Here is a 14776-nt window from a genome sequence, read left to right on the forward strand (position 1 = left end):
TAAAATTTGGAAGTTTCTTTCTTTCAGAAAGGTTCTAATTTGAATGACTGGCTATACGTCCCTGATTTTTTATTTATGTGAAATTGTTCAGTTGGTTTTGACAAAACATGTTTTTGTACTTCATCTAAGCAAAAGAATTCTATTTTAAAATTTTTGATTAGTCTACAGTATCTTAGGAATTAATTTTATTCCATTATTCACTTTAAAATGGCTTGTACACACCTTTACGCACTTGCTAGTATGAACATGAGTAAATTGCCTGAGACTGATGTACCAAGTCGTTTTGTTGAAGTCCACTAGCCCATAAGATTGTGAGCTCTCTCTCTCTCTCTCTCTCTCTCTCTCTCTCTCTCTCTCTCTCTCTCTCTCTCTCTCTCTCTTTTAGTGAGATGAATTTTTATGGTACATGTAAACAGGTATGTTTATTTGTATGATAAATAAACTTTTTAAGTAATAATATGTACTAATTTTCAAATATTAATAAGATTAATAAAATTAAATAATAATAATAATAAAACTGTAATACAAAATTTGTATTATTTTGAACAAAAATTCTTCCCTCATCTTTTGTAAGAAGGTGGAAGGCAAAAGCTGTCAGACATGTCATTTAACATGACAAGATTGAGAGTGTTGCTAATCAGTGGTCAAATTTTTCTTGTAATTTCTCTCTGTGTCCGTAATAATTCATAAAAATTTCACTCTCTTAAGTAAGGACAACTGTTAGCTCTCTCTCTCTCTCGTTCGAAGTTAGCCAGCCTACGTATTACAGCACTGTTTCTCTGTATGTCTTTAACTGTACAGTAGATAATTTTGAATTGATCTAATTTTACCTGTACCGTTTACAAACTGTAAATGCAGTTCTGAGACATAGAGCATTTCAGAACAAAGAGAAAGTGACAATAAAAAGTTTGTAAAACGGGGTTGAGAAGACTTCTAAAAATAGATTGGTGGAATGGGGAGAGAGTCACACACTATATTCTTAAGTCAACCATTTATTTCTTTTTTTTTAAGGGTAATGTATTAAGCTAACTCTCTCTCTCTCTCTCTCTCTCTCTCTCTCTCTCTCTCTCTCTCTCTCTCTCTCTCTCTCTCTCTCTCTCTCTCTCTCTCTCCGTAATACTGTAATTCATAAATAATATAACATGACATTTCAAGTAAGGACATTCTCTCTCTCTCTCTCTCTCCCTCTGGTGTTATTCTCTCAGTCTCCGTAATAACTGATAAATAATATCACTCTTAAGTAAGGACAACCTTGAACCAGGCGATTGTTGGTTCTCTCTCTCTCTCTCTCTCTCTCTCTCTCTCTCTCTCTCTCTCTCTCTCTCTCTCTCTCTCTCTCTCTCTTGTGTTATTCTCTCAGTCTCCGTAATAACTGATAAATAATATCACTCTTAAGTAAGGACAACCCTTGAACCAGGCGATTCTTTACCGTTCGTGTTGGTTCTCTCTCTCTCTCTCTCTCTCTCTCTCTCTCTCTCTCTCTCTCTCTCATAGTTAGCGCTCACACATTTTTACAACTTATTAATTCTCTGTCATCTTTACCTGTACAGTAGATAGTTTAAATTGATTTAATTTGACCTGTATCGTCTACGAAGTTTAAATGCACTAGTGTTGCAAATACGTTCTAAAACATAGAGACATAATAACTAAGAGTTGTATTAGTCAAAATGTAAAACATTGTTTGTTCATGAAAAAGCATTTCAGAACAAAGAGAAAGAGACGCAGAATAAAAAAGTTGCCAAAAAGAGGTTGAGATGATTCTAAAAATAGGTCGGTTGGAAGGGGAGAGAGAGAGAGAAATTCTCTTAAAACTCTGAATTTTTATGTAAACCATTTATTTCTCTTTTTTAAGGGCAATGTATTAAGCTAACTTTTAAATGAAATTACAGTAACTTTAATTCCATTTAAAAGTTAATTTAATAATTTGGGAGCATGATTAGCATCATATTTAGTGTTTAAACTTTAGAAATAAGCATTTATTAGCATTTTTAGAGACCATGCCAAACTTACGCGAAAATTCACCCTGCGCGAGGGGTTCTGGAACCTAACCTCGTGTAAGTTCGAAGTATGACTGTATAGCTATTTAATAACTTGGTAAGTATATATGAAACTTAATTTTATTATGAAAATATAATTTTTTGAAAGATGACAGCTAGAAAGAGCTTTAACCTTGTTTCCCAAATTAATAATTTTCAATTAAATTTTTGGCATTTGTTTAAATGTTGAAGGACGGTCCTTCTTTCCTTGTAATGCAGGTGATATAGAAGTATGCATTTTAAATTACTGATTTTCAGTCGTGAAGGGAGAAATGAAAAGATCATAGAACTTTCTTCTTCTTTCCCAGAGCTGACATACTTAGTGTCCCGAATTTGTCATAGTGTCAACTTGTACTGTATCCCAGTGAATTAAAATTTACTTACTTCAAACTGCTTCCCTTCGAGTATGGTTCCTTCTGGGACTGTTCTTATATTTATCTGAGAAAGAAGTAAGAACTAAGGATTCTCATGAATCTCTTCTGTCAAGGCATTCATCTTAAGAGGTTTTTAATTATTAAACAAATTATTATAAAGTTTGTATATTTTACAGGTTCTTGATTGTGGTGTAGGTGCCATAGGTACTAGCAAAGGGGGAGATTTGGCTATATCAATGGCTATATTCATACCTTCTGTCATTGCCTGTGTCTGTGTCAATGGCTATTGCGCACCAACTGAGATTGGCATGCGAGTAAAAGGCCATGTTTACCCAGCATTCAATCTAAGATTCGAGTATATAAGAATGACTGATGCTGGAATTATGATGCCTCTGTCTTCTAGACCTGAACGTAAATTAGTGGAGAAGCTCGTGCTTCCTATGGAAAAGAGTCGAGCAGCTTTTCTCTTCGTCGTAGGGGCAGACGATCGAGACGTAGCTTCTGAAATCCATGCTCAGCTTGCCTGTCAGTATTTAGCATCTCACAATTACAAAGTATGGCTATCATGTTGAGTCATATCCTGGTGCTGGACATTTAATTGAACCTCCATACTCCCCACATTGCTTTGCTTCTTTCCAACACAGTGCCATGGATCTATTTGCTGGGGCAGTTCAAAATACCACACTCTGGGTCAGGTACAGGCTTTGGGAAAAATAAGGAGCTTTTTCTGGCATCATATTGTGGAGAAAAGCAATATCAATGATGAAAATAAGTCAAATAGCATACCTGGGTGAGGAGTCAACTTTAAATACTGTTAAATTTGAAAGTGATTACTGTATTTTTAAAATTTGAAGTTTCTTTTTTTCTTTCAGAAAGGTTCTAATTTGAATGACTGGCTATACGTCCCTGATTTTTTATTTATGTGAAATTGTTCAGTTGGTTTTGACAAAACATGTTTTTGTACTTCATCTAAGTTAAAAAGAATTTATTTTAAAATTTTTTGATTAGTCTACAGTATCTTAGGAATTAATTTTATTCCATTATTCACTTTAAAATGGCTTTGTACACACCTTTATGCACTTGCTAGTATGAACATGAGTAAATTGCCTGAGACTGATGTACCAAGTCGTTTTGTTGAAGTCCACTAGCCCATAAGATTGTGAGCTCTCTCTCTCTCTCTCTCTCTCTCTCTCTCTCTCTCTCTCTCTCTCTCTCTCTCTCTCTCTCTTTTTAGTGAGATGAATTTTTATGGTACATGTAAACAGGTATGTTTATTTGTATGATAAATAAACTTTTTAAGTAATAATATGTACTAATTTTCAAATATTAATAAGATTAATAAAATTAAATAATAATAATAATAAAACTGTAATACAAAATTTGTATTATTTTGAACAAAAATTCTTCCCTCATCTTTTGTAAGAAGGTGGAAGGCAAAAGCTGTCAGACATGTCATTTAACATGACAAGATTGAGAGTGTTGCTAATCAGTGGTCAAATTTTTCTTGTAATTCTCTCTCTCTGTGTCCGTAATAATTCATAAAAATTTCACTCTCTTAAGTAAGGACAACTGTTAGCTCTCTCTCTCGTTCGAAGTTAGCCAGCCTACGATACAGCACTGTTTCTCTGTATGTCTTTAACTGTACAGTAGATAATTTTGAATTGATCTAATTTTACCTCCAACCATTTACAAACTGTAAATGCGCAGTTCTGAGACATAGAGCATTTCAGAACAAAGAGAAAGTGACAATAAAAAAAAGTTTGTAAAAACGGGTTGAGAAGACTTCTAAAATAGATTGGTGGAATGGGGGAGAGTCACACACTATATTCTTAAGTCAACCATTTTATTTCTTTTTAGGGTAATGTATTAAGCTGCTCTCTCTCTCTCTCTCTCTCTCTCTCTCTCTCTCTCCATAATACTGTAATCTCATAAATAATTTAACTTGACATTTCAAGTATGACAATCTCTCTCTCTCTCTCTCTCTCTGAATTGATCTCTCTCTCTCTCGATCTCTTGTGACATTCCTCAAGTCTCCGTAATAACATTCTCTATCACTTTAAGTAAGGACTCTCTCTCTGGTTATTCTCTACCGCTCGTGCTGGTCTCCTCTCTCTAATACTGTAATTCATAACAATATAACTTGACATTTCAAGGCGATTCATTCTCTTCTCTCTCTCTCCTCTGGTGTTATTCTCTCAGTCTCCGTAATAACTGATAAATAATATCACTTTAAGTTGACAACCTTGAACCAGGCTCTCTCTGGTTACTCTCTCTGGTTGGTTCTCTCTCTCTCTCTCTCTCTCTCTCTCTCTCTCTCTCTCTCTCTCTCTCTCTCCTCTCTCTCTCTCTCTCCCCTCTCTCTTGTGTTATTCTCTCAGTCTCCGTAATAACTGATAAATAATATCACTCTTAAGTAAGGACAACCCTTGAACCAGGCGATTCTTTACCGTTCGTGTTGGTTCTCTCTCTCTCTCTCTCTCTCATAGTTAGCGCTCACACATTTTTACAACTTATTAATTCTCTGTCATCTTTACCTGTACAGTAGATAGTTTAAATTGATTTAATTTGACCTGTATCGTCTACGAAGTTTAAATGCACTAGTGTTGCAAATACGTTCTAAAACATAGAGACATAATAACTAAGAGTTGTATTAGTCAAAATAAAACATTGTTTGTTCATGAAAAGCATTTCAGAACAAAGAGAAAGAGACGAGAAAAAAAGTTACCAAAAGAGGTTGAGATGATTCTAAAAATAGGTCGGTTGAAGGGGAGAGAGAGAGAGAAATTCTCTTAAACTCTGAATTTTTATGTAAAACCATTTATTTCTCTTTTTAAGGGCAATGTATTAAGTTAACTTTTAAATGAAATTACAGTAACTTTAATTCCATTTAAAAGTTAATTTAATAATTTGGGAGCATGATTAGCATCATATTTAGTGTTTAAACTTTAGAAATAAGCATTTATTAGCATTTTTAGAGACCATGCCAAACTTACGCTAAAATTCACCCTGCTGAGGGGTTCTGGAACCCAACCTCGTGTAAGTTGAAGTATGACTGTATAGCTATTTAATAACTTGGTAAGTATATATGAAACTTAATTTTATTATGAAAATATAATTTTTGAAAGATGACAGCTAGAAAGAGCTTTAACCTTGTTTCCCAAATTAATAATTTTCAATTAAATTTTTGGCATTTGTTTAAATGTTGAAGGACGGTCCTTCTTTCCTTGTAATGCAGGTGATATAGAAGTATGCATTTTAAATTACTGATTTTCAGTCGTGAAGGGGAGAATGAAAAGATCATAGAACTTTCTTCTTCTTTCCCAGAGCTGACATACTTAGTGTCCCGAATTTGTCATAGTGTCAACTTGTACTGTATCCCAGTGAATTAAAATTTACTTACTTCAAACTGCTTCCCTTCGAGTATGGTTCCTTCTGGGACTGTTCTTATATTTATCTGAGAAAGAAGTAAGAACTATGATTCTCATGAATCTCTTCTGTCAAGGCATTCATCTTAAGAGAGGTTTTTAATTATTAAACAAATTATTATAAAGTTTGTATATTTTACAGGTTCTTGATTGTGGTGTAGGTGCCACAGGTACCAGCAAAGGGGGAGACGGCTATATCAATGGCTATATTCATACCTTCTGTCATTGCCTGTGTCTGTGTCAATGGCTATTGCGCACCAACTGAGATTGGCATGCGAGTAAAAGGCCATGTTTACCCAGCATTCAATCTAAGATTCGAGTATATAAGAATGACTGATGCTGGAATTATGATGCCTCTGTCTTCTAGACCTGAACGTAAATTAGTGGAGAAGCTCGTGCTTCCTATGGAAAAGAGTCGAGCAGCTTTTCTCTTCGTCGTAGGGGCAGACGATCGAGACGTAGCTTCTGAAATCCATGCTCAGCTTGCCTGTCAGTATTTAGCATCTCACAATTACAAGTATGGCTATCATGTTGAGTCATATCCTGGTGCTGGACATTTAATTGAACCTCCATACTCCCCACATTGCTTTGCTTCTTTCCAACACAGTGCCATGGGATCTATTTGCTGGGGGGGCAGTTCAAAATACCACACTCTGGGTCAGGTACAGGCTTGGGAAAAAATAAGGAGCTTTTTCTGGCATCATATTGTGGAGAAAAGCAATATCAATGATGAAAATAAGTCAAATAGCATACCTGTGAGGAGTCAACTTTAAATACTGTTAAATTTGAAAGTGATTACTGTATTTCTTAAAATTTGGAAGTTTCTTTCTTTCAGAAAGGTTCTAATTTGAATGACTGGCTATACGTCCCTGATTTTTTATTTATGTGAAATTGTTCAGTTGGTTTTGACAAAACATGTTTTTGTACTTCATCTAAGCAAAAGAATTCTATTTTTAAAAATTTTGATTAGTCTACAGTATCTTAGGAATTAATTTTATTCCATTATTCACTTTAAAATGGCTTGTACACACCTTTACGCACTTGCTAGTATGAACATGAGTAAATTGCCTGAGACTGATGTACCAAGTCGTTTTGTTGAAGTCCACTAGCCCATAAGATTGTGAGAGCTCTCTCTCTCTCTCTCTCTCTCTCTCTCTCTCTCTCTCTCTCTCTCTCTCTCTCTCTCTCTCTCTCTCTCTCTCTCTCTCTCTCTCTCACTGTTTTATGACAAACACATCACTTAGTTAAGTCTGTATTTGTGGTATTTAGGGATTTTAAACACCATTTTTTAAACAAAGCATAGACATCTGCTCTTCAGTGGATCTGAGGTTCCAGATTGAAAGTAACTGCTTTTTTTGTGACTGGCTGATTTTGGTTTTTTATTATTTTATTACTGAAACATCTTTTATCACAGATTTTATTATCCAAATTTTGATTCCCATTTTATCACCCTTTGTTACTTCACCTGTGCTTTTTCGAAAATAAAGTACAGTCTGTGTTTATATTTACTGGTAAATGCTGTGTTTGCTTAGCTTGCATAATTTCAAGTTTACTATTTTATTTACTTTTGAGTTTGGTCCTTGATGAGTTATTGATTACCAGGAGTTGACTCATTAGTCTATTGCAAGGTACCCCAGATCGTTCCTTTGCTAACCCAACTTTGTTGTGTATGTGTTTTTCCTGTGTGTGCTGGAGCAAACTGTTGCGCTGTACGCGAGTTTTACTTGTAGTTGTATTGCACTGTTATCAGTTATCAAAAGTGTTAAGTGTTACTGAACATCAAGCAATTGTATTAACAGTACTAATCTGTGGAAGCCAAATAAGTAGATTAGCTGGTTTTTCATACTGAAGCACTTCAAATGTACACCTGGGCTCTTAAATCTTCACCAGGTACATGGCTACAGGTTTCAAGCTGTGAACCCCACTGTCTCAACACTGTGACCTGATAACTATGAAGGGCCATAAAAATACAGGCAAATTATTCCCTCACTAAACACTTATTACATAAATAACCATCCTTCACCTTCCCAGATAGAGCTTATTGTTTTAATGAATTGATAAATAACAGAATCAGATTTATTCCAGAACAAGAACTGCCTCCTCCTTTGACTACCCAAAAGAGCAGAACTTATAGTTTGAATATATGAAACAACTCAATAGATCATTTGAGATACAAAGATCAGCATTATGGAAAGATACTGATGGTTCCAAATCTCTGATGGCATAGGTATTGCTGCCATTACAACTAATAAAACAAATGCACTCTCTTTTCTAAGCATTGTTTTCCTTCTCCCAGCAGAACTGAAGGAAAATAAATTCAGCATATGAGATTCTTAAAAATATATTGACGGAAATTTGTTAGATGACTGCTTTTGCAGCCTTTATGTCCTAAAAAGTTTATGTAGCTGAGGTTTACATTCCCAGACTCTGAAGCTGGTAAATGGATATTGATTCTGCTCCTACGGGCATGAGAGGAAATGAGGGTGCCAGTAAAACAGCCAGAATTGCAATTGCTATGACCAGGTTAAATATAACCAAATGAATAGTCTACAAAACCAATCCCTTTATGCAGAAAATGCAGGTCAACAGTATAAGTTATAAATATCTTATGTGACTGTCCAAACTTCATCCAACAGCAAATGTCAATTTTTGGAATTTTTATACAAGGAAATTTTGTGAGACTGTTCATCATTTTCAGTTATTCCAGTTGCCAAATTTTTAAAGAACTGCAAGTTATCAGGTCAAATTTAAATAATATTACTGTATGCACAATTCCCTTTTGGACCAACCTCTGAGAGAGACTGACTTTATGGTCTGGTTAATGGATATCCAATCCTTGTTTACCCTATGAAACTGGCTTTTCCTAACAGAAAAGTCAGTAAATTTGTTATTATAAGAAAGAGTGACAGGTTCTAGGTTGTCCTTTCTATGTCCATTCTTGGCCAGATGTGACAGTCCTGGGATTTTTACATTCTTGGCTACTTCTTTTGGGTTTTTTGTGGTTCTGTCAATATACTCCCCAAACATTTCTGAATGAAGTTCTTGATCTTAATAATGGGAATGAGTCCCCTTCCAGTCCACAAAACAGGTTGTTGAGTTTCTCCAGGGGCATGTAATTGATAGGTTCTATTACAATACCTTGGCCCTTGGAGACCCCAACAAACTGTTCAAGGATTGGTTCCATTTTTATGGGAAAATCTCTCTCTCTCTCTCTCTCTGCAAGCTGTCACAACACATTTACCAACTATAAGATCAGCATGGCTAAAATTAAACATCTACTCATAGTTTTCAGAACTGGAAAGATGAGAGACTATCATACATGGGTTGTCTCTAATCCCAGAAGTAGGCTACAACAGGACACCTGTGGTAAGACCCCCCAGAGTCTTGTTGTTTCCCCACTTCACCATGTGCAGGAAAGGGAAAAAGTGCTCTACTAGCCCCAGAGGAATGGCTATGCTGCAGCAGGTCTTCTGGGTAATAAGATTTTAATGACAAGGATGGCTTTTTCTTGAAATTCAAGACCTTGGAGAGTGTTCTTAAACTCTCCAGGTTGGTAACTCCCAGCTTCTTTTCTTTAATCCTACAGCTAAAAACCCTCATGGACAGAGTCAACCAATATATCTGCTGGAGGGGCCCTATCTCATCCACAGAAGACAGGATTAAGATGTTATCTTCGTTGAGATGGTCTCTGCAAGTACTCCACTGCCTCTCCCTGCCTCTTTGGAGTTATTTGTAACATCTCCTTACGTGAGAGATTCCTGGGAATTTGCCCTTTTGAGTAATTCCAAATATCTTCTCTGCAACCACAATTTCTGCATAGCAGTTGGATAACCAGTCAGACATCAAGTCTCTCTCCTGAAGAGTATGGCAGGGATCTTCCTTGGTATTAAGACTTGTGAAACATGTTTTTGCCCAAGTCTACCTTTTCAGTTCTTAAAGTCCTTAAGCCTCATAGGGGGAATAGTGCCGTGATTGCACCTCATTTATAGGCATTACTTGAGGTTCTTTTTGCAGCATCCCTTCGGCCCCTAGCTGCAGCCCCCTTTCATTCCTTATACTAAACCTCCATGCATATTCTTTCTCCATCTTACTTTCCACATTCTCCTAATACTTGTTTCATAGTGCAACCTTTTCACTGTCAATTTCCCTTTCAGCACTGAATAACCTCATATGCCCCAGTGCTTGGCCTTAGACCGAAATTCTATATTGTATTCTATTAAAGTCCGTAACTTCCATGGAAAGACTGGCAGCATGGGCAGCATTACTTGTCACCTAGGAAACATTTGGAGACTGCTGGAGGCCTTCCAAGGGTTTTTCCTCAAGAATAGCAATTACATGTTTGAACTAAAAGAAACTAAGAATTTGATCTAGACATGGCAATCACAGACTTTTATGGAGGAATTGGAAAGGCTTTAGTAATTTTCTTTTACATAGCTCTATTAAACCCATGACCCTGGAGGATAGCAGCATTTTTAGTTGGCACATCCTGAGATCCCATGGTGCATTGCATTAACTGAACAAGGAATGCTGCGCCAGATTTTGTTCACAACATGGGAGCAATGTTCAGAGATTCTCTTAATGGCAGAGACCTCATCAACCTCATGTGTGTCGATGTCATGAGATTCTGTGTATGATATTTAGTTTGGAGGTGCCCAGGCAGCAGCAGAAGAGGAGACCTCCTAGCCACACTGACACCAAGTCCTGCAGAATGTATACATTTTTTCCATTTTATACTGGTTGGGTGCTTCAGGAAAGGTCAAAGAGTTGCTCATTCGCTTAAGTTATATCCATTTTAAAGAAGGCTGTCATGTCTCCATTAATTGCAAAGATACAACTCCAGACAGTCAGGACCAAGACTGACAACTTTCACCTTTTGGAGAGTTTTCCCTTTGCCTGATCGGAACTTTTTCCTCTCCAGTGATCCAGTTGTCAAGCAGATGTTCTGGGTGTTCTTCCTTTCAGGTTTTCTGTAGTAGTGCTGCCAAGAGATGCATCTTCACTTGGGCTCATGCAGGTCACCTTGGAGGCCTGCAGCAAGATAGCTGATGGTAGCACTGCAAAGGATTACATCTCTTTCTAATTATAATCCTCCCCTGCTTGTCCCTTGAAGGAAATCTTGATAAATATACTGCATCGGCTTTACTTATGCTTACATGAATGTGTAAGATGTCTGCAGTTTTCAAGGTAGGTGGATTTGTGGATTCATCTTTATTGTCATTTTCTCTGTTTTAGGGTGACATCCTTCGTGGCATGATCAATCCAGTGTTCTGGCTTAAAGTTGATGTTGATGCTTCCTTATACCATGGTTTTCATTTCTAAAGTGTTGTATAAACTTGCATTTGCAGACCCAGTAGTTTGATGTTTATCATATGGTTTCTATCCTCACTGTTTGAGTCCTTGTTCACTTTGGATCCTGGGGTTCTTTGTTAATGTCAGTCCTGTGAGTTTTTAACTGGATCCCCCTTGGTTCTAAGGGTTTTCTTCAGCAATATGTTCCTTTACCACATCTGCAATTTAGGATACTGTAAATAAGAGGTCTGTTTAAAAAATGTAGTTTTTAAAAAGATTTTTAAACACAGACCTGTCATTTACATCATTTGTTTAAGCTCTCAACCCTGGTAATTGCTCATAGTCTTAACCTAGACTACACAAAAGTGTGGTTATCCCCCACCTGGAACCCAGGGTCTACTGAGACCTGTGCAGTATCAGTTGTCCAGTATATGATTTTCCTTTCATAAAGATTCATGAAGATCACAGTTATGGCAAACGTAAATGTTAGTTTATATTGAAAATTGTTTTCATTTAAGAAAACTACCTCCCTGTAAAATACTGTACCTGGTTTCCATGAGTCATGTGAATATGCCTCATTTCAGTAGCCCAAATGCACTGGTCCAATGTAAATTATTTGCAACAGTCAGTAATGCATTTTGTAATTTGTATCTTATATTTATATATTATACTTAGATATACTGTACAGTAGGGTTACCAGAAGTCTTCATTTTTATTCAGTGTTCATAAGTAAAAATATAAGAATGAAAATCAAGTTGAATGTAATACATGAAGTAGCAATTTTGTAAATAAAAAACACTGATCTTGGTGTATGGTATACTGTAAGCACAATATTCTTCAATTAGAAGGTGAGATAGATTTTATCGTAATCATGAATGGTGAAGGTAAATGACAGCAAAAAAGAAAATAGAGGATGAAAGAGAGGTCTCAAGAAGTGTATTTTAGTTAATTTGAGTATTTTCCTAAGGCATCGTTATAACACCCTACATATTAATGTATGTAACTTTGTGATTTTTGTTGGATGTACAGTAGATAAATTTAAGGATATATATTTTGCTATTGTAAACAAGTCCATAGGCAGCATATCTGTTAAATATAGAATTATGTCACACTGCGCTTGTGTTGCCACTTTTTATTTATACATGTATTGAGCAGTTTGTTCATGATTTTTAGATGCTGAATTGTTATGAATCATTTATTCAAGGAAGCGTTTCTTCTGTTGTTTGATATTGATTGTTGTTTTGCAGGTTCTTGGTTATGGTGTGGGTGTTATTGGTACAAGCAAAGGGGGAGATTTAGCAGTTTCAATGGCTGCATTTATACCGTCTGTCATTGCTTGTGTCACAATTAATGGGTTTTTTGCACCCTTCGGTCAAGGGTTAAGAGTTGAAGGCCAACTTTACCCTCCATTTAAGTGGGACCAAGATAGGTTGATGATCAGTGACGATGGAATAATAAATGCAAAGGCTTGCATACCAGGTCATAAATATGTGGGAAAATACATGCTCCCCCTTGAGAAAAGTCATTCAGCTTTTCTCTTCTTGGTCGGCATTGATGATCAAAACGTAAATTCTGAATTTCAAGCTCAGGGTGCCCGTAAATATTTGTCATCTCATAATTATAAGCATGGCTGTCTTGTCGAGTCATATCCTGGAACAGGGCATTTACTTGAGCCACCGTACTCCCCACACTGTTACGCTTCTTTCCAGCACACCTTTATGAGTGCCATGTGTTGGGGGGGTTCTTGCAAATATCACACCCTTGGTCAGGAAAGAGCTTGGGAAAAGCTGCAGAAATTTTTACGGTATCATTTAGTGGAAAGAGTTCACATTAGTAACGAAAAATATGTAACCTCTGTTCGTTTGAGAAGTCGCCTCTAGGAACAGTTTAACACATACATTTGGACTTCTGGCTTGGCTTTAATCAGGTTGAGGTGTCATAGAAGTGATTGTATTAGTTTACTGCAGAAGAATCTGTTGCTCTACTTTTTCTTTAAATGGAAATGCTAATAGATAAGCAGTCTAATTCTCATATTTTAGTCTAGAATAAGAAAAGCTGGGTATACCTCAAAGAAAGCAGTAGACTGGCCTTCGAGGACAATTGTCAGACTAAGTAGAAAAGAGAATAAGAAGAGAATTCCAAAGCTTATAGTAAGTAGGGGGAAAAAAACAGTTAAACTTTTCAGTTACAGAAGGACTGATTTTCATAGCATATAATATGTGGGAAGTTGTAACTTGTCGTCAGAAAAAGCTGTATGTGCAGAAAGAGTATATCACAGGCTCTTCCAGGACCAAGAGCTCGTGCCAGAACATGGCTGGCTTTTCTTAAAAAGGCAAGAAGAGAATTTTAAGTAAAAGCAAGGGTGAGATTATTAATAATATGAATTGCCTTGGATTAAGTCAGTCCTGTTGGAATTGGAAACAAAGAAAGTACTCCATGTAGGAGAGCAGTATTGCAAGTAGGGTGTAGGAGGTCAGATTACAACCTCAATAACTCTGGTATAAAAAATCTCAGCATTCAAACTAAATAACATTTTCATAAAACAAAATCAGATGTACAATATCTGATGTGCTCTGTAAGGGTTGATACGTAATGAAAGGGTAGTTCAAGATTGTGTAAAAAGCAAGGGAAAACTACAAGTCTGCAGTACAAGGAAGATGAATCCTAAAGAACACCTCTTGAAATAAAGAAGGAAGTAGTTTTAACTGTAAACAAGTGATTTAAAGTACTTGACTCAAAAGCCAGAGGTGAATCTGCAAAGGATGGAAGCCAGCAAATGGAAATTTGGGCAAGAAAACATTTTGGAAATATTGAGGGATAAAAAAAAAAGGTTCTGGAAAGTCCTGCAAAGATTATCAAACATTACTTATGTAAGAAGAGGTTATATAGTACAGTAGAATCCCGGTTCTCGACTGTACTAGAACTCGACATAATCAGATTTCAACACGAAATGTTGAGTAAATTTTGCGTCGGAGCTCAAACAACAAACCGGAATCCGACCCGATGAATCATATGATGTTTGTAGAAAAAAGAGTTTCGTTGGCTGCCGCTAGTTGGCGTTGTTGGTGGCGTTCTTCCCATGCCTTTTAAAAGCATTTAAATCCCACATGCTGCTGCTGCTGCTGCTGTTGAAAACAAGCCAGATTATCACATTAAATTACTAATACAGTATTTATAAGCCGAATTACTGTATGTCTGTTATCATAAAATTAAGAAAAATTTCCTAAATTACGTCGGAACTCGGCAGCTTGTGGCAGATGTAAACAAACCACAGCGCCACCCTGGTGGTGTATCGCGGTACTAATTACATAAAATTCAATATTTATGAAATTTACCAGAAGTCTTCATTTTTATTCAGTGTTCATAAGTAAAAATATAAGAATGAAAATCAAGTTGAATGTAATACATGAAGTAGCAATTTTGTAAATAAAAAACACTGATCTTGGTGTATGGTATACTGTAAGCACAATATTCTTCAATTAGAAAATGAGAAGATTTTATCGTAATCATGAATGGTGAAGGTAAATGACAGCAAAAAGAAAATAGAGGATAAAAGAGAGGCCTCAGAAGTGTATTTTAGTTAATTTGAGTATTTTCCTAAGGCATTGTTATAACACCCTACATATTAATGTATGTAACTTTGTGATTTTTG

The 14776-nt window shown here is 36.2% G+C and overlaps 1 protein-coding gene across 7 annotated transcripts in view; it reads left to right on the forward strand.

Annotated features, from left to right (window-relative positions):
* The window catches only part of LOC136845000 (acyl-coenzyme A thioesterase 1-like), a 61878-nt gene that overhangs the window by 21903 nt on the left and 25199 nt on the right, over positions 1-14776 (forward strand). For 3 of the 7 annotated variants that reach the window (XM_067114601.1, XM_067114602.1, XM_067114603.1), the window contains exon 7: positions 12372-14040. The exons of the other annotated variants lie outside the window; for them this stretch is intronic. In XM_067114601.1, coding sequence (XP_066970702.1) covers positions 12372-13004 — 633 coding nt within the window. In that variant the 3' untranslated portion in view covers positions 13005-14040. Of the gene's footprint in view, positions 1-12371; positions 14041-14776 lie in introns of those variants that run through there. 7 annotated transcript variants of the gene reach the window in all.

This window comes from Macrobrachium rosenbergii, chromosome 13 (assembly GCF_040412425.1).
Source record: "Macrobrachium rosenbergii isolate ZJJX-2024 chromosome 13, ASM4041242v1, whole genome shotgun sequence".
Taxonomy (NCBI): domain Eukaryota; kingdom Metazoa; phylum Arthropoda; class Malacostraca; order Decapoda; family Palaemonidae; genus Macrobrachium; species Macrobrachium rosenbergii.